General features: G+C 46.7%; 1 protein-coding gene across 2 annotated transcripts; it reads right to left on the bottom strand.

Annotated features, from left to right (window-relative positions):
* Positions 1–23: 23 nt before the first annotated feature.
* On the bottom strand, positions 24–19314 carry zfc3h1 (zinc finger C3H1-type containing). Of its 2 annotated transcripts, none has more exons than XM_080842905.1 (35): positions 18677–19314; positions 17712–18155; positions 17077–17264; positions 16572–16905; positions 16184–16407; positions 15828–15951; positions 15506–15600; positions 15128–15325; positions 14355–14531; positions 13853–13999; positions 13566–13669; positions 13294–13434; positions 12823–12997; positions 12346–12477; positions 11276–11956; positions 10830–10939; positions 10590–10721; positions 10342–10463; positions 9960–10061; positions 9601–9735; positions 9274–9451; positions 8782–8968; positions 8457–8645; positions 7774–8011; positions 7249–7354; positions 6751–6949; positions 4664–4758; positions 3638–3745; positions 3303–3407; positions 2820–2985; positions 2565–2665; positions 2126–2227; positions 1482–1521; positions 861–923; positions 24–591 (listed from the first exon to the last, which is right to left on the bottom strand). In XM_080842905.1, exons 1-35 carry the CDS (start codon positions 19209–19211, stop codon positions 454–456), a joined length of 6315 nt encoding a protein of 2104 aa, XP_080699031.1. In that variant the 5' UTR covers positions 19212–19314; the 3' UTR covers positions 24–453. The 2 variants fall into 2 exon arrangements, with proteins under 2 accessions (XP_080699031.1, XP_080699032.1); XM_080842906.1 differs by having other exon boundaries at positions 16184–16404.
* Between the last annotated feature and the right edge of the window lie 1409 nt (positions 19315–20723).

Here is a 20723-nt window from a genome sequence, read left to right as displayed (position 1 = left end):
GGGGGGGGGGGGGGGGGGGGGTGAGGGTAGGGGTAGCAACAGGTGTCATCAGATTTCCAATACTTACGTACATGATGTCAAAGGTGACAAAAGAGGCCCGTGTATGGCACTAGAGGCCACGGAGAGTTCATAGTCTTCCCACTGGTAGGCCTCCTGCCGCTCTCTTGCCTTCACACACACACACTCGCTCACGTTGCGGGCCCCGGTAAGAAAACACTGCTCAGGGAGGTCTGACATACTGGCCAAGTTAGGCCCTCGCTAATCTACAGCTGATCTGTTTTGGCGTAATTTGTTTGTTTTGTTTTTTCTTTATTTTCTTTTCAATTTGGAGAGGGAGGAGGAAGATGGTAGAGTGGGAGGGGGGGGGAAATTGGTGGCTGGGTCTAATTGGCTGTGTTTAAATCTTGGGCCGTAAAGACAGCGCACGGCAGGGTAAAGACAGGGTATGGCTGTTCAGTGCTCCGTTCCTGCGGCACTGCTTTGGCCTAAGCTTAGCGCCTCAGTCAGACTCACTCCCAGCTCTTGGCACTTGTCAACAAGTTTTTTCAGTGTATCAGTTTTACCTCCTTCAGCGGCTTCGAACAGCAGACGCTGGAGAGGAGAGAAGAGAACAAAGCGGGGCAGGGAAGGGGGAGGTGGAAAGTAGCAGGTGAACACGCAAAGCCTAATTAGGTGTGTGTGTGTGTGTGTGTGTGTGTGTGTGTGTGTGTGTGTGTGTGTGTGTGTGTGTTAAACATCACATTAAGTTATGTCCCTCTGGCGCTCATGCTTTCTTACACAAACGTACACGCACAGTAGGCAGTGACTCCCTGAGTGAGAGTGTGTGTGTGTGTGTGTGAGAGAGATAGGAGGTTAATTACATCTTTCCACAGAGTGGCACACAGAGGCAGCTTTTGGAGGGCCTGCTGATAAAGGCGGCGCACCTAGAGAGGGACAGAGAGAGAGAGAAGCACATAGGAACACCACAGTGGGGAGTGTCCAGTCAGTCTCATGAAGGACGCAGACAGCTGGACAGCACATACATAAGACAGGGAGAGACACGCACACGCACGCACGCGCACACACACACACACACACACACACACACACACGTCCCCTCCCCCCCAAGAACCACAACAAAACTTAACTCCCATCACAGACAGAACATATTAACTTGGTTTTAAACATGGAAGGTTTCTAAGAAACTCTTCATACAAAATAAAAAAAAAAATTCAATAAAAAACAAACAAAAAAAACACACACACACAACAGCTCAGCCAGTCTTTGAAGCATTTTTCTTAACACTTACCGCAGCCTGTGGGAGAAAACACAAACACATCAACACAAACATGAAGGCAGTCATGGAACAGGATGGAAATGCAAGTAAAGGCAGAAACAGCCGGTGCCACACGTCAGGACAGACCCATTCAGAGGTCACACACTAGCAGAAGCCCATAGCAATCTGATCACGGGTTGGGGACAACTCTGCCTGCACAACTCACCTCAGCTTTTCCTTTTTGCTCCCTCTCCACAGCGATAGCTCTGCCAGAAAACACAGCGAGACATGGGCCATCAGCGCGCACAGACACACACACACACACACACACACGCGCACCAGTGGTTCATGCAAACACAATGCCAGATGTTTAGCACAGCAGGTTCCCCATGCACACACACACAGATATTGAGTACAGTGAGCTCGGTGCAGTGGTGCACCAAGTGCCACCCCTTGCTAAGGACACTGAAAATCTTGGGGAGCAAGGGACCTCATAAACTAGTACATGACCGCCAGAGATTTGGTAATTCATTCGATTTTGATTAAATCTTCCAAATCAGGTTGAAACATCCCTTAATGTCCAGGCTATGTGATGTTCACTGCAGCCCTCAACTACTCAAACAAACACCAACCGACAGTATAGCGGCAACCTTCACTAGCTAGCAGCACATTGTAATGACGCGTAGAAAGCATGTTACAACTCAGCTTAGAGTTCATTAAATGTTTTCAATCGAGCACATCTACGATGACGAGTTTCCCCACACCAGGCTAAGCCTTCGCTTCTCGAGCGGCACCATCTTTAAAAGACAGTGTGTGCTTGGGGGTGCCTCGTCCCATTTTATGGTGGGCGTTGCGAGCGCTCAGACTTACATTTTCCAGTAGGCCAGACAGTTTGGCAGGCTGGCGCACAGCCCTCTGCTCTGGAAGCGCAGGTGCTCCACGCTGCCGTCGCGCCGCTCCTGGTGCAGCAACCTACGCAAGAACAAGGGGAGGACTAATATCGGGACACTTCAAGCGCAATCGCAGTCCACCCGCCAAGCTTGGGCTACAGACCCACAGGGGGAACAACCTTGTAGTGGTGGGAGCGGGTGGCAATCATGCAATGTTCTGCATCACAACATACAGACAACAGATCAATGGAGACCAAACATTGGTACGTCACTTGGTACACTGGTACAGTGTCTGAGTATGAGTATGAATGGGAAATAACAACCAAGGCTCATGATGAGGACTGACTGACTGAAACAGGAAAAGGTCACAGTGTGTGAGAGCCTAGGAGTGGGTCTGGTCTTTGGGGGTGGGGGTGTACCTGATGGCCAGCTGCGGATTGGAGGGCATGGACTGCCTCAGCCTCTCCAGGACAGCCAGGTGCTGAGCCTGCGGCATGCAGCCCAGGTAGAAGGCAATGACCTGTGGGGGGCAGTAACAGAATCACGGGGCATCAGAAGGTACCATCTTCAAGCATGGTTAGATAGGACACAGAGGGAGGCAGTGGGGCCCATCCATTCCAGTGCTGTGTGGTTGACCGTGGGCTTGGGGGGGGGGGGGGGGGGGGGGGGGTTACCTGGTTGTGGAAGTGGAAGCAGCTCCAGTAGCGGGTGGAGCTGAAGGGCACTGTGAGCCGCGTCGGCACGGAGACCAGGCAGCGCTGCACCAGGTCGGCAAACAGCTTGAGGTCGCGGGCGGCCGGCTGTGAACCCACCAGCTTGCTGCTGGCAAAGAGCAGATAGCTGGACAGGAGAAACAGACAGAGTTAGAGGCTGGGAGAAATGGAACCAACGAAACATCATTGTGGCCTGGAAGAGCCATTTTAAAGAAAGAGGAGCTGGTAGAAATGACACAGGCTACTCAAGAGTGAGGGCTCACATTTAAATTAACACAAGATATGGTTTTAGGTCATTGGGGTGTATTTCACTATTTGCATTACACATATTACAATGGAAGACATGTGACCATGCCACAACATATTGACTGTTGATTACGCAATACCACAAAATAAACCAAATGAGAGTAAGCCTTATCAAACAGTCTCCATGTAGACACTCACTCCAGCCAGATCTTTTGCACTACTTCCAGGCTCATGGTGCTGCCTAGGGCCGACTCAAAGGCGTTGAGGGCCTCAGGAATTCCACCGTTCACCGACTGCCATGTGCTAGAAACAACCAAACAACGCATTCAGAATATTGCCTTCTGAATTCGAGAAGCCGCCTATTCCAAACCCCATCCATGAAAACACTTCCAGACACCCAGTAACATGCCCACACCATCATCAAAATGAACCATTCAATTGGTTTTGTTTTGGATTTTTTTCCCCTGCTGTTTGAAAGCAAGCGGTCACATAACACGATGTGTGATGACTGAAGGAAAGCATGAGGGACTGACCAGTGGATAAGGCTGAGGTAGGGCAGCTGCTGGCGGATGGTCCCCTGCAGGGAGGCCTTCACTCTGGGGGAGCTGAGGATGGCCTCTCTGGGGAGACCCAGGAGGTGGCTGCGGATCGGAGAACAGGGAACACAGGCTCAGAATGGACACTCTTTCACACACCCACATGAATCACGGCTCTGTCTGTGGTAAACACCCCCACCGAGGATTAATGAGCTTTTCATGCAGCGAAGAGACACCACCCATTACAGGTCAAATCTGGTAATGGAGAAGTAGCAATGTGAGTGGCAGTGATGGCGATAAGTGGCAGTGATGGTGGTAACGGTGGGAGCTCATGAGTGAAAATGATCCAAATAATGATAATGCTAGCAAGAGTTCAAAGCTGCCAGACCCGCACCTATTTAGTGAAAAGGTTAAATGCATTAAATTAATGCATAAAGCATTAGTATTTCGCTGGAGCGTTGAGAAAGACCTGCGCTCCACTCTCAGCCCATATGGGGAAAGGTCAGGGGGCCATGCTCTCATGCACACCAGCAGACATTGTTTTAACACCCCCAACCGCCACGCTGACGCTTCCAAGCGTAATCACCACCCCGCACAAACGCCTCAGGACTTAAGGCTTCCTTCTGGTAAACAATCCGCAGGAAGACAAATTGCTGTATTTACAGATCCGTGTCCGCTGTTTACTTTCAAAAGAAAGGCAGAATGATCTTTTTTGTTTTGTTTTGAAATGTGCAAAGGAATCTTGTGCGCTTTAGGGAAGTGTGGCTATTCTCCTCACTTCCTGTTAAGTCCCAGTTAGCCTTTCTGTAAATACGGACTGCCTAACTGAAGTCTAAATGGAGTTGCACATTTCCGAAAACTGCCAAAAACTGTGAGAAGCCCTGTCAGCTTCGCGCTAATATGAGCAGGAAATGCTTTGCAATCGCAATCAAATGGGTCCAGGACAAAGATGACGTGTTCCCTCATGGAGAACCATTTTTATTAGAGGAATTTGCTTTGGTGTTTGCCTAGGCAAGGACTCACCGTAGCACGTCTACCGGGCACAGGTCAGTTTGATCTGGCTCGCACAAGGACAACATAAACTCCCGAAACAAAGGGTCAATGGCACTGGATCGCTCCTGCAAAAAAAGAACAGATGACAAAAAAATATGTTAGATATTTGTAACATATTTTGCTAAAAAAAGGAGCATGTTATAGTGTTTATTATATAAATTACAATATAAAATATCTTAAGACTTGGGTTCACTAAAAATAGTGAACAATTGAATGATTAATTGTAAAAAAAAAAAAAAAAAAAAAAAAAAAAAAAAAAATCGGTAAGCTTGAAGTTGGTTGTGTGTTTGTTCTGGCTCTTGCCGAGTGTCTGGGTTTATCTGTGTACAGTGCATTCAGAAAGGTTTCAGACCACTTTTTTCACAGTTTTTTCACACTTACTGATGTTGACCACATATTGACCACACATTATTTCATTTTGTGAATAAAAATAATTCACTGCATGAACTGTTGATGCACTACAAACTGGCATCTGCTTTATGAATTGTGGCTGATATCACTTCACAAACTGGCATCCACTAAGTGAACTGGTGAACTGCTATAATTTGATTTGTTGCAGCCTAAATCCCCCCCCCCCCCCCCAATATCACATTGCCATAAGTATTCAGATTCTTTACTCAGAACTAGGTTGAAGCACCTTTGGCAGCGATTACAGTCTTGTGCCTTTCTTGGATATGACATGACAAGGTTTGCACATTTTATGTCATTCTTCTCTGAAGATCCTCTCATGCTTTGTCAGGTTGGATGGGAACTATCGATGGACAGCCATTTTCATGCCTCTCTAGAGTTGTTTGATTGGGCTGTGGCTGGGCCACTCAAGGACACTCACAGAGTTGTCCTTAAGCCACTCCTGCGTGGTCCTGGCTGTGTGCTGAGGGTCATTGCCCTGTTGGAAGGTGATCTTTCGGCCCAGTCTGAGGTCTTCAGTGCTCTGGACCAGGTTTTTCTACACTTTGCTCCCTGCAGCTTTCCCTCAACCCTGGCCAGTCAGCCAGTCCCTGCTGCTGAAAAACACCCCCAGTGCATGATGCTGCACTCCACGCTTCACCGTTGAGATGCTATTGGCCAGGTGATGAGCTGTTTCAGGTTTCCTCCAGACATGATACTTAGAAGTGAGGCAAAACAGTTTGAAATCTGCTCAAAGATGATCAAGAAGGGAGGACCCTGAGCTAAATTTCAACAGTCACGGCAAAGGGCGTGAACTTTTGTCAATGTAATGTCAGTTTTTTTCTTTTGAATTATATGGCAAATATTTAGAAAATACTGTTTTCGCTTTGCCATTATGACAAAAAGGTAAACAATTCTGTTTCTATGACAACTTATAATATTTATTTACATTTACTAACATGTTACATTTAATGGCCATACTTTACATAGTCCAACATTGATACATCAGTGAAAAGAGATTAAGAGGAAGAGGAGAAAATATTAGAGTAGAGATACTATTTAGGAGGAGAAAAATCTGAAGCTGGCATGTGAGACTGCTAAATAAGTCAAGGGTAGAGAGTGGGGATTACAATACCTTCATGTTCACCGTGACATCACTTTGAGTTGCTATCTAATCAGAATGCACGACAGCTCCTCAAGGGGCCTCTAATTTTATGTGGACATTCGCAACAAGATCTGCCTCCCAAATTGTGTCTTTTTGACGACATTTCTGTCGTGCGACTATGAATTGGTTCATAAGACTGCAACACGATAAAATGTGACAAAAAGATGTCTGAATACGTTCTAAATGCACTGTATGCATTAATGCATCTGTGTGTGTGTGCTTGTGTGAGTATGTAAGTGATTTCCACCAGTCACAGCAGATGTTGTAAAGTAGCATACTACGTGTGTGTGTGTGTGTGTGTGTGTGTGTGTGTGTGTGTACACAACAGCATCTGTTAATGTACAGAGAAGAAACTATGGCAGGAACCTGCAGGTGCTGTGGAAAAGCTAAGCACAGTGGAAGCTTTTGCTGAGGGCTTCCTGTGTATATATGTACACAAGCATATGTATACGTGTTATGACAGTCCGCAGGCGTGGGTGGAAGCGTGGGTGGGGGTGTCACTCACTTGGCACAGCAGGAACTTGCAGGTGTGGTAGAGGAGCTTGGCGTTGTGCGGTCTCTGCCTGAGGGCCTCCTGCCACACGGCCAGCGCCTTCTCCTCCTCGCCCCGCACCAGCTGCAGCTCCGCCAGGCTCTCCAGCAGGGGGCAGCAGTCAGGCCTCTCAGAGAGCACACCCTCACAGTGAGTCACTGCCTCATCCAGCCTGTAGGACACGTCATAAGCAAAGCATAAAGGTCACCACACCCAAGTGTCTTCTATCCTATTTTCATTCTATCCTGGCTCATACCACAATTGACAACGTTCACCCATGATATTCTTGATTCACTGAAGTTAATGTAACTTAGTCATAGTACAGTTCACTTTGAATAAATGAATACCTCTTGGTAGCAAAATTTTTTTCACAATGTATGTGCATGTATGTGCAATGGAGCCCCATGTTTGTGTTTCCCTCATCACTCTAAAAACACTGCAAGGAGTGTGTGTGACGAGCTGGACTCTCACCTGTCCAGGCGGCGGTAGAGGGCGACGAGGTCAGCGTGGAGCGGCAGCGTTGGCGACGGCGACTCGCTCTGGGACGGCCCCCCTTCTGAGCACCCCTTAATGGCGTCTACAAAACAGGAGTACACACACAATGCTAAGCGACCATCTCCACGGCGTCGGGTTTCCGCGGTAAAGCGGACCCGGGCCTTTCTCAGGGCCGACGAGATAACCCATCTGACAGACAGTGAAAAGCCGTTCGACAGGATTTTGATCTCCGGTTACCTCACTTTGGCTGCTTAGACGAAGCAGCCAAGTCTTTCTAACTGGTAGGGGGTGGTGGGGGTGTTCAATATCCATTTCACAGTTGCATTAGATAAAAACATTCAAGAGGGAGAGCCCAAAGGAACAAAAAAGGCTCAGTGAGCCATCACTACCGGTAAAAGATGATAATCTCCATTCTTGTCTCCTCTTCAAGCGTAGCGCATAAGCATTTCACAAACAGCCGATGTCGGGGTTGACGCACGTCTGACACGGAGGGAGTCTTACCTTGGTAGAGGCTGATGAGCTGGTCGGCTGAAGTCCGCAGCTCTGACGCCGAGCCCCAGGGTAGGGGCGCAGGCTTGGTGCACACCACCCTGGACGGGCTCGAGTCGGCTGGGTTGTACAGGTTAGGGGGTAGGCGTCCGTACTCGGTTACGTGGATGAGGCAGAGCCAGGCCAGAGCCCGGTCCGCAGCTCCAAGGTGTGCTGCTAGACTCTGCTCTCTGTCGGACTTCAGCGCATTCTGCTCCGCAGAGAGGGACACGAAAAGTCGCTTTATTCACCACTTACACAGCCATTTTATAAGAATGATGTTCAATGTTAAGGAACCTAGCATTTTAAAGCATTGAACCTGGCATTTTATACTAAAAAAGTAAGAGAGAATCAGTATATCACAGACACACACACACACACACACACACACACACACACTCACACTCACACTCACACTTTGTTCATAGAACTCTTACCCAACAATTTCATTAAAAAGGTTCTAATACTGTGCTATGATTTCTGAAAAGTAATATATAAAAGATGAGTCACAGTTCATGGAAATGCCACTCATCCAGCTTTAGCTTGAGCAGTGGTATGGGGAGATATTTTGGGCAGTTTTTCAGAGCTCAGTGCTTGTTAATCTGCCTGTTTATAATCCTATGGGTTTATAATCCTGGTAAGGACAGCCCTGGTACCTGTAGGATGTCCAGAGCGTTCTGCTGTCGGCCGGTAAACAGACTGAGCTGCGCACGGTACAGCAGAGACTCCAGCAGGCGGAACGAAAGACGTTCCTCGCCAGCGCCATCGGCTGTCTGCACCAGGTAGTGCAGCATGCGGCCGCACACAAAGTCTTTCCCCTCGAAGGAGCTCTCCATGTTCATGTACTGTAGGCGGAGGAAGGAGGATTTAGGCATTTTTTTTAGGCGCTCCCAGTGACACAAAGCGAGAAAGACAAATATACAAGACAAACAATAAACAAATTTGCCTACGGACACACAGAAGGAGAGCAGAGTGACTCACTGTCCACCAGACGTCATAGTCAGGGGCGTGCTGCACTGCCATGTCACACATCTCCTGCAGCTCCTCGCTGGTGCCGCGACGGGAGAAGAGTGTCAGGTAGTGGCACCAGACTTCCGAGTTGTCCCGGTTATCCTCCAGAGCCCGCGACAGAGTGTTCAGCGCCGCATCCAGACGTTCAGTTGCAGAGCTACAAAGCAGAGCATGATCCAATGAGCATTAACCATGAAATATCCTAATCCCAATCTAATTTAATCTAATCCTCCATTTGAACCTAAGAGTCCCAGTAACTTCAATTTAAATCATATGTTCCTGAATGGCTTCGCAAGCCGGCTCAGGTACACTAAAATGGCACTAAAACAAACACAAAATGTCCCCAAGCAAATAAATAGGGACTAATGAAGCAGTGTTTCATATGACCTAAATCTCATGGCAATATAGAATTAGAGCTGGCCTTGCTGGCTAAAGATGTGTAAAACACATTGTGTGACTTACATTTCCTTCTGATTGAGGTACTTGAAGGCCAGCTTGATCCATAGCTGCACGTCCTTAGGGCTCTCCAGAACACTCGTCTCCAGGTTGGAGATGTCGTCCGTCTCGCTGTCAAAGTACCGCTTGTCGTCAGGGTTGACACAGACGTCTAGAGCCAACAGGTTTGCCTGCGTGTGTGCCTCTGCAAGAGGGAAAAACCAACTTTGTAAATCCAACGTGGTATCCTTGTATCAACTGAACAAAATCAACTGGACACCTTTCTCAATACGGTGTGGTACACCAGGCCAGGTCAAGTCTGAGATGTTTTGGGCTAGCGTTGGAGTTACTTACCATACTGGCTCTGGCTGGGGGCCTCCAGACCTTCCAGACCCTCCTTCTCCCCGTCTGAAGTCTCCTCTGGCCGGGGTGGCCGCTGGGGCTCGGGCCTCCATCTCCTCCTCTCCTTGCAGGTGGTGAAGGGAGGAACTGCAAGACATCAGAGACAACCGCTAATGTAGACGGACAGCTGATAACCAGGAGGGTTAAGAGACCAACCTGTAACTGGTCGACAGATCTCCATTCATGTAGTTTGAACTGGAAATACTGCCAAATACATACCAAGAAAGTAAGAAGAAAGAAAGATAAACTTTAACTACCATAACAATCTATTTTTTGTTGTTGCTGTGGACAGGACTGCCGTTCAGACTTACCATGGCCTTTGCTCTCGTTAACTTTGCTCACGAGCAGAACAGCCTTCTGATCCGACCCCATGCGATCTCTGTTGGAGCCGAACAGCTTTTTGATATACTTTTCTGCAAAGGACATCAAACAAATGAGAGAAAACACAAAAACCGTCAAACACACAAGAAACAGAATGTTTGGGGTGGGTGGAAGACGGAAGTCCATAAAAGGCAGCATTAGCTTTGGGCATGTGCAATGCCGTTAATGACTTTGACCTTGGTAATACGGCTTTCTTGAAATGTTACTCTCTCAGTTTATTCAACATTGTACTTATTCAGCAGATGAACTATGTTGCTCTAACTTTGTCACTCTCTGCAGCATTAAGAAGTAAAGAATTCTAAAGAAGCAAACCTGTGGCCACACTGATCTCCTCTGTGCTGCTGTTCTCTGAACAGCTAATCAAAGGGAGGTTGTAGGAGAGGATATCCTGAGTCAACTGGTTTCCATTTAATGTACAGTTCCTCATGTGCTGCCTGGAAACACACACACAAACACACCACACACACACACAGGCAGGGAAATCAGGTCAGAAGTTTTACATCTCATCAGAACGAAAGAATTAAGCTAAACCACTGGTCAGTCGTCTACAACACACTCACCATTTACAGTCATCATCGTTGCACGTCCCTGTGAGGTCAAAGCGACAGAAAAGATTTTTGGGCTCAATGACGTTACTATAGGATACAGAGCTGATTGACAGCTTCTCTTTTGTTCTGAAGTATGGGCTGAACCTAGAAAAGAAGAAGGAAATGAAAAATATTCAAATCAGCAGTCTGACACAGCTTTGCGAAAGAGAACAGACTTCATGCAGCTGTTTTACAGAATTGCCAAATGCTGACCTGTACGATTTGAAAGCCAGCAGTGGACTGTGATATGCTCCAAAGGGAACCGGCTTCAACTCCACACGGCTGGCTGGAGCGGTCAGCGGCTCCACATCCACCTGGATCGCCTGTGGGAGAGGGCCACAGAAGTACATGAGTCCACCAATAAAGGCTATTCAATGGGACATTATTTCCTTCAAAGAAATCCCAATGTGTATGTATGTGTCTCCCCATGGAAGTAAGTAACATATCAAACAGCCCTACTCATTTACATTGATTCATTTGCAGGCACTCGTACCCAAAGTGACAGTATAAATCTATATGTTCCATCAGTAAGTGTGCTCCCTGGGAATCAACCCCTTGAGGTTGGTGTTGTTAGCACCTTGCCCTACCAGCTCTGCCAAGCTGAGACACAGCAATACTCAACAAGGGTATACAGAATGGAGAGAGTGACGCATTTGTACCTTTCCACAAGGAAGCTTCTCCCCCCCAGCGCCTCCTAGGGCAGTTAGTTCGCTCTGAAGCAGCTCCTCCACGCTGGCAAACTTCTGGTACCTCTGCTTCAGCTCCTCCATGCTGAGCCCTAGGCAGAGCTCAGGCAAGCCAGGGCCCGCACTGCCACCGGCACTGGCTTTGGTGGGCTTGGCAGGTTTGGCCAGGTCCTCTTTGGCAGGGGTGGAGGTGTGGAGGGCCTTGGGGATTTGCAATTTGGGCTTAGTGAAGGCGCCCGAGTTGTGGAAGGAGCGTCGGCGGGAGGTGGGGGTGATGGCAGCAGGAGCAGCAGCAACCTTGGCAGGGGTCGCAGAGGAGGTGAGGATGGGGCTGCTGGACGAGGCGGTGACGAAAGAGGGCGGCTGCTCGTCCTCATCCGGCTCCAGGTCCTCGCTGGTCAGGGTGAGCTTGTCCTGGGTGAGGTCGTGCAGGGAGGGCTGGGGTACCGGGAAGGGGATGGCGGGAGGTTTCTGCGGCGGGGCGGTGCGCTGCTCCACCTGCTGCCTCAGCGCCTGCTCCTCCTTCAGCTTCTGGATCTTCAGCGCGTACTCCGCCTCCAGCTGTTGCAGCCGCTGCTTCTGGGCGATCAGGTCGGCAAAGTGACGCTCAGAGGCGGAGCGCGGGACGCCGTCAGAGCGAAGCATTTTAACAGGCTGAGGAAACGGTGCAAACACAATCTCAATAACCTTGAAAGCAACAGTATGCGACAACCTGCCACGTGTTGAGGTTTTTGATATTTTCTCTAAATGATTAACTACTTTACTACTCATCTTCAAATTAATTTTGTTGGAAGATGGTCATGTGAGGGACAGATAAACATTCCCTATAACCGTCCAGGCTATGCATTATGTAACTCGGGTAGGAACAGCCCGCAAAAACTCAAAACCTCCATACCACGGCATCAACTTTACTGAAAATGGCGGTTAGCATGCCAGCAAGCTTTTATCAATACCAACTGGGCTGTTTGTAAGTGTTTTAATGCATTTTAGATAGGTAGCTAGCTAGTTTTAGACCAAGATTCCATAATGCATAGGAAACGTACAGAGTAGTGCAGAGAGGCGTTCTTGCGCTTGAGTGTGCCACTCTGCGCAGAGGCTTGCGCCTGGGCCAGGTCCCTCTCCAGCTTCAGAGCCTGCTGCTTCTTCAGCGTGATGCGGTGCTGCACACGGTACGTCTGTAAAAGGAAGAGCAGCCCATTCAATTCAGGAAGTCATATTGCAACACAGGCACGTTTCAATTTGGCAGACACAGAGAACAGAGATTCAAGAAGTAGTTCAGAGATACCACATAAAAAAAAATTAAAAAATTAAAAAAAAAGCTTCAAAATGTTTCAATATTTCATATTCAGCAATATTTCATATTCAGCAATCAGGTTTTTTTTGTCTAAAAAATAACAAAGCATATGACACAACCTAATATGGAAAAAAGTGTTGTCAATGAAATGGACTAGCTAAAGGCTATATCATTGGTCCATGTTGAGTTTTAGTTTCAGTCACACGTTTCGCTTCCAGCTAGTCACCTGCTCCTGAAGCTTCTTCAGCAGTACTCGGTTGGCGCCGACGATCTTCTCCGAGGCCATGAGCTGCTCGCGGAGCTTGGTCACCTTGGTCTCAGCGGCCTTTAGGAACTCCTTTTTCTTCAGCTCCGCCTGGAGGAGCTGCTTGAGGAGCAGCTCGTCCTTCTCCAGCTGGGTCCTGCAGGCAGAGCACGAGCACTGATGTTACTGAGGCCCACAGAAAACAGCCTCCATTTTTAAATGAATGGTATCATTTTGGTATTATTCACTGACGCCAACAGCCTCCGTTTTTAAATGAATGGTGCTATTTTGGTATTATTTTGTTATTTGACAGAAGAAAGACACAAATTAAGGCCTAATAGATCTCAACTGTATGTGAGGACTTTGAGGATTAGGACTTGCGCTTCCTTGAAACGTTCTAATGCATTCTAGGACTTAGTTTTAAGAGCCAGAAAATAAGCCATCTTCTCTCACCGGTGCTTGGCTAACTTGTCCTCTGCCTCGGCGAGCCGAAGGGTAGCAACTTTCCCTGCGACATCGAGTTCGGAGTCAGAGCCAACTGGAGACGGAACACCTTTCACAGCAGCCAGCCTGGACAGCCGCTGCCTCTCCCGACTGCAAGGGATTAGAGACAAATGAAACCCATAAAAAAAAATATATAGAATATATATATAAAAAAAATATATATATTTTCCCGGAAATACACGTAAAAGGAAAAAGAAGGAAAAAAACCCCCTGTAAGTTACCTTGCTAGTTCCTCTTTCCAGAGATGTTCCAGTTTCCTGACATCAGGCAGCATTCGGATAGGATTGTTCTCCTTCTCCAATTTAGATCCTTTAGGCTTTGCGGCCTAAATAACAAAACATTTAATGCTGACGTTGTTGTAACACCACAACATAAAACAATGGTATGAACAGTTGCTGTTAAGATTGATTGTACAATGAAATGAACATCTGCTTTGGCTTTGAGAACCTTTGACCGCTAAACGTAGGATTATATATATATATATATATATATATTATGATTTAACTACCTCAGCAGTCCTGCGTGCCTCTTTGATCATGAACTCCAGGCCCCCAAAGATGCTATGGGAGGGAGCTGGAGAGCCGGTGGCTTCACAGTCAGAGTCGCTGTCGTCCGAGTCGTTCAGCTGCACCACCACTGCCTTGTGCCGTGGCAACTATGGGGAGAAGAGAGGGTTGTGTTTATAGGCCTGGCAGAGCAAATACAATAGTTCACTTTATGATATGATATGACTATACAGAGTATACAAAGCACTGTAATGGCGCCCTAACTTGGCTGTAATGGCGCCCTAACTTGGCTGTAATGGCGCCCTAACTCCATTTTATTTAGAAAATGAATAAATAAAAAGCACTCCCCTTTAAAAAGAAATGTTAGCAAGACTTGTGTGAGACATTGTTGCTTGTGTTGGCTATGTAAAAAAAACATACTTTTTCACTTATAGAGTAAAAGAAAGGTAATTCCATTGGTCCTGTAGAAATAAGCATAAAGTACTGATGAGGGGGAGTTCCTACCACAAGCGGAGCACGGGGGACATGAACGGCTCGGGCGAACTTGCTGCTGGTGTGGCGGGGCTGTGGTATGACAGTGTTGAGGCTGACTGGTTTCAGGTTTTTCCTGGGTGTTGGCAGAAGGGCCGGTTTGACCGGGGGAGAGGGAGAGGGAGGGCCGCTGTTACCGGACACGGTTTCCTGTTGAACGAAAGGCAGCATGTAAATCACACAGCTCCCATGAAAAACAAACCCTAGGTCATGCAAAATGACCAGTGCTTTCATTAAAACACAAATGCTGACCTCTTTAAATCAGGCAAAGGCTAGACTCAGATTGTATTGCCTTTCATACTAGTCTTAAACTGACATCAGCCAGTATGGCTATGATTCTGTGCTTATAGTCAATTTTCCAGAAGGGTTGGGCGGAATGTTTCACTGATTCATTCCGGGAAGACAGTGTTAACTCACGCAGGAACACTGCAGAGCCAGTTTGTGCCACCCAGATGGAACAAAGCCAGCGGTGACAATTTTGGCAATAGTGGCAGCATTGTCTACCACAAAGACAATGGCCCAAGTGCCTCAAATGATAGCTCATCAACTATATGGCCAAAAGGTAACAACACCAGAAATACACAGAATAAAACATTTTAGCATGATCTAAGCACTAGTTGATTGAAAACGAATAACTATCTGACAATATTTGAACACTGTGTCTGAGCTAAAGGTAAACAAAATGTCGTGCTTGAAGAAGCCAAACGTGGTCATAGACCAGGCCAACACATTTTCTGTTAACACACCTCTGGCTTGACGGAACGTTTGCAGACCAGAGACTTCAGCAGCTCTTTCCTCAGGAGCATCTCTTCTTCCTCCTCCTCATCTGCAAACGGGGGCTTTGGAGGCTGCTCTAGCTCATCTGGAGGGGGCATTGGGGGCAGAGGCGGTGGCGGCAAGGAGGGTGCAAGGCTGAAATGGTCCAGGAAACATTGGGCCATTTCCTTGATAACAAAGAAAGAGAGAGCAAGATATCAAGGTCTCGGCTTTAAAATATTTGAGGGCTTATTTTATTCACAACCAAGGGTTGCATTCAGTCCTGCAACATTCATTTGGATAATTTTGTACTGTCTCATCACCTTGTGAATGCAAGAAAAGTTATGAGACAATCTGTAAAGACCTACCATTCCAGCCTGAGTAGAGTGCATAGGAAAGGCAGGCATGTGAGGAACACAGGTGGTCGCCTCAGTTGAGAAGGGATCACGCACTGGAGAGGAGGCTGTAGAACAAGGCCACATGTTAGTCCCAAACATCTTCTCTTCTCCCTAGACAGGCCACTGTTTACAGCAGCCTCTAAACCTGCCCCTACAGCACTGCAGTGCTCCCAGGAGACATAATGTGTGTGGTGCACAGAGCCACCTTGCAGTGTTAATTGAAAGCTCACAGGATGTCACGCACAATAAGTGAGTTCTAATTCACTGGGCATCTAGGGGTTGTGACATTCACCTGGTGACTCGGGCTCGCTGTCTGTGTCCATGGCAACTTCATCGTAGTTGTCATACTGGTAGAGGTTCCCTGAGGTGTCCAATCCCTGTTTGCTAAGGGACTTCCTGTTTTCATTATCTACTGACTGGAGAGGGGGAAAAAACAATCCTTGTGAGAACTGTAATCCATTGCTACTTCTGGAGTAATTAATTAAGACTGTAGCTTTGGTCATTTCCATACAGAGGTTCAAAATCAACTACCAGATTTTAAAATTGATTAAAAAAATATATATATATATATATATATTGTCCCTCTGATGAACCTAAAAAGAAACAAGGAAACAAAGATGCAGTGGCAGAAACACTGTGACCTCTGACCTTGCTGCGCGGATGGTGCTTGCTGCCCACCAGCTTCATGAAGCGGTTGTACTGCTCGTCCTGGTTGGAGAGATCGCGGATCTTGCGGATCTCCTCCTCCCTCTTCTTGCGCTCCTCCTCCTCCTCCTGCCGCCGGCGCTGCTGCTCTTCCTGCTCGTGCTGCTGCTGCAGCTTCCAGGCCCGCAGCCGCTGCATCCGCCACGCCTGCTTCGCCGCCGAGCCTGCTGGGATAACGCCAGCTGGATTAATCACCTCTGATCACAGCCATCAGCTATTGGCTCCATTTCATTCAAACAGATTATCAATATGAGCTCAAAACCAAAAGGGTTCTCAATCAATCAATCAATCAATCAATCAGTTTTGAAAGTAAATAAAAATAGGCAGCTACCAGGGCTGGTGGTCTTCTTCCCGGCAGCGTGAGCCTTGGTGCCAGCTTTGCTCTTGTCAGCTCCGGACTTCCCCTTATCTTGGGGTTTGGCAGAGGTGGCGGCGAGGGCCTTTGCCTTCTCCGTGCTGGACCTGGTGACCATTTTGACCCGGTCCTGGGCGCTGCCACTCTTGTCGGGCTGCGCGGGCTTGGCTTTGGTGATCTTCTCCTTGCTCTCCTTCATCACCTGCTGCTCCTTCTGCTGCCACTTCCTGCTGGCTGACTGCAAGGCGAGCAGCCGCAGCTGAAGCTCAGACATGTCCTCATCCTCCTTCTTCCCTTTCCCCTTCCCCTTCTTTCAATCCAAAGGGAAAAAACAAAACACACACACACACACACACACACGTTTATCAGAAAGCAAAAATCATGGAAGTGCGGCAAGCATGTATGGAAACATATATGGAAGGGAGGGGTCAGCTGATTAATTTAGTTTATTTGTGGAATGGTAAATTCTGGAGGACTATACCTTGAGTAGGGAGCCCTGTGAGCTGGATAAACAGGATATGTTCAAGTCTGACTCAGTGTCCTTGTCGTCCTCCTCCTCCTCGTCCTCCTCTTCTTCTTCATCTTCTTCTTCTTCTTCTACTACTACTGCTGCTGCTGCTGCTGCTGGTGGTGCTGCCACCGCCGCTGCTGCTCCTGGTGCTGCCACTTCTTTAGATAATAAAAACAGGTCTTATTGTATAACTTTGTGACTCCATGTTGATGGTAGTCTTCTTGAACATTCAAATTACAGGAGGTAAACACTGCTGGCACAAAACATACCACTGATAACCTTTGGACCATTTCCAGCAACATTAGACAGATCAATGTAGCACTTAAAGATACCAAAGGTGATTTTAGTGTGCTACAAATCCACACAGATATTTGTATTATTCACTTAACAATTACACCCGGTACACTGTGTTCATGTCTACGCAATGAATCTGTATTCCCCTCAGTGAGGTGCACATTGTTATTTCATGTTTAACATGTGTTGATATTTTTCAGTTAAATGTTCATTATCCAAATGTCAAAAGAATGGGAAAACGTCCTCTAGTATGCCAAAGACAATATCACAAAGTAATCTGTAGCCACATGTGGGCCAATACTGGAACTGACCTTGTACTGTTGTGGTTTGTTCTTCTGCGCTGGGTTCCTCCTCTTTATTCTCTGGCTCCTCGTCTGTCTTGGAGTTAAGAGCATCCCTCTCAGCTGGCGTCAGGAGCTTCTGCCTCAAGGGCTTAATGTTGAAGGCCTGGAAGATTTTCTTTTCATCCTTCTCTGGTTCCGATAGCTGCTCTGAGGCGCCGGTCTCCTTCTCAACATCAGGCACCTCCATCTCTACTTCTGCCTCTGGGGTGGTAGTAACACTAGAAGCAGCCCCTGCCTGCTTTGGAACAACAGGCTCGAGAGCCATATTCTCTTCTTTACGAATGCACTCCAGCTCGAGCTGGATTTGCTTGTACTTGATGAGCAAATCCTCAAAGCTCTCGTCAACACCATTCTCGGCCTTTTGTGCACTGTAAGCCTGCTTCCTTGTCTGGTTTCTTCCAAATTGCTTTTCTGGGATACAGTGCTAAGGATACGTAAGTGAGTGACTGAAAAACGTATCAGAAGAAAGAGGAATATCTATTTAACTGTGAACTCTGCAACCCCCCTCCCTCCCCTCCCCACCTCTTACGTAAACATTTCAGAAAAGCCTTGCGACAGTCATTTCAGAACAGATGGGGGCACAAATCAACGTGTACATACATTGTAAACTACAATATTCTAAAACAAAGGTGGAGACCGTAAAAAGAACACTATAAGTTAATGTCTTTATAGTATCTTTATCCAAGCTCATAATTTCTGTATTGCTACAAACTACACATTCTCGAGATTTATGATACATTCATACAGTCTGTCAGAAAGATGGTAACAAACATGCTTATCTACCGTAGCTAATGTTATACAACATTTCTTAGCTAGCCAGCTAGCAAGCTAAATGAGTATTTGGTCAACAAACGTTGTTAGCCTTCTATATCTCGTTAGCCAACTCGCTAGTCCACTGAGTCATAACCACCTTGTTGAATTCCAAAGGATACGTTTTCTCTGGGGAGATTCCTTTCTATTTAAATGACTGTCCCCAAAGGCATACCGACTCACGGGGGGCCTTCCATTCTCTCTCGGACCGCCACCGCCATCTCCTCTGCCTCCTCGGGCCCAGTCTCCTCGTCCGTCATTTATCGTTTTCCCACGATTTCGTAATCTGCCTAATGTGCTATGACTGCGTTCCCAAAAACTAGATCGCGGACTAGGGTCACAATCCTGCCCTGGCAACAACCGGTCTGGTCCACTAGGTCCAATTTGCTGTCTGTGGCTAGGGGGGAAAGGGCCATGCAAGTGTGGTCCACGATTAAAAGGCATCATCACACGGAAATCTTGAGCTGGGGAGCCCATCATGGGAGGCAATGTTCGTACCGGACCTTTAGATTTTCGATTACACCGTGTCGAGTTAGCATTTCTAGGCCTCATGCCTTCCTGTGGTAGCAGCTTTTCGTCCGTTTCGTCGTCGCAAATTTCCCCATCTTCAAGCTCTCCCTCCTCTCTCGGAGATCGAGTGCCTGAATTGACCTCCATTTCCACGATCTATCTAGCTACCTATATTTGGAAAACTATTCGTCTTAACATAAGAATGACATGAGTGAAAAAATGGCAATCGAAGGAATTTGTCCTAGCGATCCACGACACCAACCACTTATCTAAGGACGACGCTCCCTCGGCGTTCTTTACTACACTTCTCGAAGGGAAAATTCTGCTATCGCGAGAGCCTGCTCGGTTAACTATTTACGTACCAACCCGTGGTACACCCTTATTATGAAAAAATGATTGTGTTCTTCCTTGTTTTTATTAACATCATCAACAACATGAATAATGCATTTTCTGTAGAACAGAAAAAAGTTCTTCTTTAAAAAAATATTGTTTTGTGGTGCCCTTGGACAATTTGTCAAATAGTCAACACACTCTTAGAGACTGGTTTTCCAGGTTTATTGGTTCAAACTTGGGGACCAAGGGAGTTTCCAAAAAGAAAAATCTGTTGGCCATACATGGCCACAAAACTTGACAGGAGACTTGGGTAGCACAGGATATTCAGGATATGAATGGTATTAAATGTTACCCTATGTATTGACAGTGTATTAATATGTGTTGATAATAAGTATCTATTATGACAACCATTGATTCTTTATTTGTGTGAAAACATTATGTAGTTATTGTCTCTTAAATGCAACAATCCAATTACTTGGATACCCCTTGGCTATAACATTAATCTAGCTTAAAGAGTAAACATGTTGACACTTTCTGGCTTTTTTGTTTTAAACAAGTAGCCTAGCCTACACAACCTAGCAGACCTTTTCAGGCTAATTATTGATTACCTGAGTAAAAAATACATAGGATTGTCCTACAGAATAGTTCTGCAATGCATCTGAATCTTAAAAGGGGACCTACTGTATTTTACAACCCTATTTTACCATCTTTTTAGGTTACACATTTTTACTACAAAAACGATCGAAATGGGTCCAGTAATTTTCTACAGTTTATAGTTATTGGGGTTGACACTAGGTATATCTCTGCAGGATCATTTCAATGTTGTCAGACTAGCATTATGACCATGTCAGTGGAGAAAACAATAGGTTTACTGTGTCACTGATGCTTGCCCCATAGAATCACATTGTAGCCTATAGCCGTTTTGAATTGTTATAGCGTTCAAACCCAATACTGGACCAATTTCGACCGTTTTAGCCCTTAGGACCCCCCCCCCCCCCCCCCCCCCCCCCCCCCCCCCAAAAAAAAGATGGGAAAATGGGGACTAGATACAAAAAAAATACTCGAGTTTTCCTTTAAATTCGGTTGACTGTCCTTGAGTTGTAGAGGTGTTTAGGTCTGTTTTTTTCTCTGGTGCAGACATAAGTTGTCATTATTACAATTACAAACATTAGGCGATCCAACACTGTTAACCGTAGCTGCCATTTGTTTTGCCGAATTTTTTTTTTTTAAACCTCTTTTTATTGAGAAATATAGATTACAGATACACATCAGTACAGTTACATGAGTTTTTTCTTTTTCTTACACATAAAACACCCCCCTCCCAGC

Source organism: Sprattus sprattus (assembly GCF_963457725.1).
Source record: "Sprattus sprattus genome assembly, chromosome: 7".
NCBI classification, from domain to species: Eukaryota; Metazoa; Chordata; class Actinopteri; order Clupeiformes; family Clupeidae; genus Sprattus; species Sprattus sprattus.
Note: the sequence above shows the minus strand (reverse complement) of the source record. Positions and strands in the feature narration are given on the sequence as shown.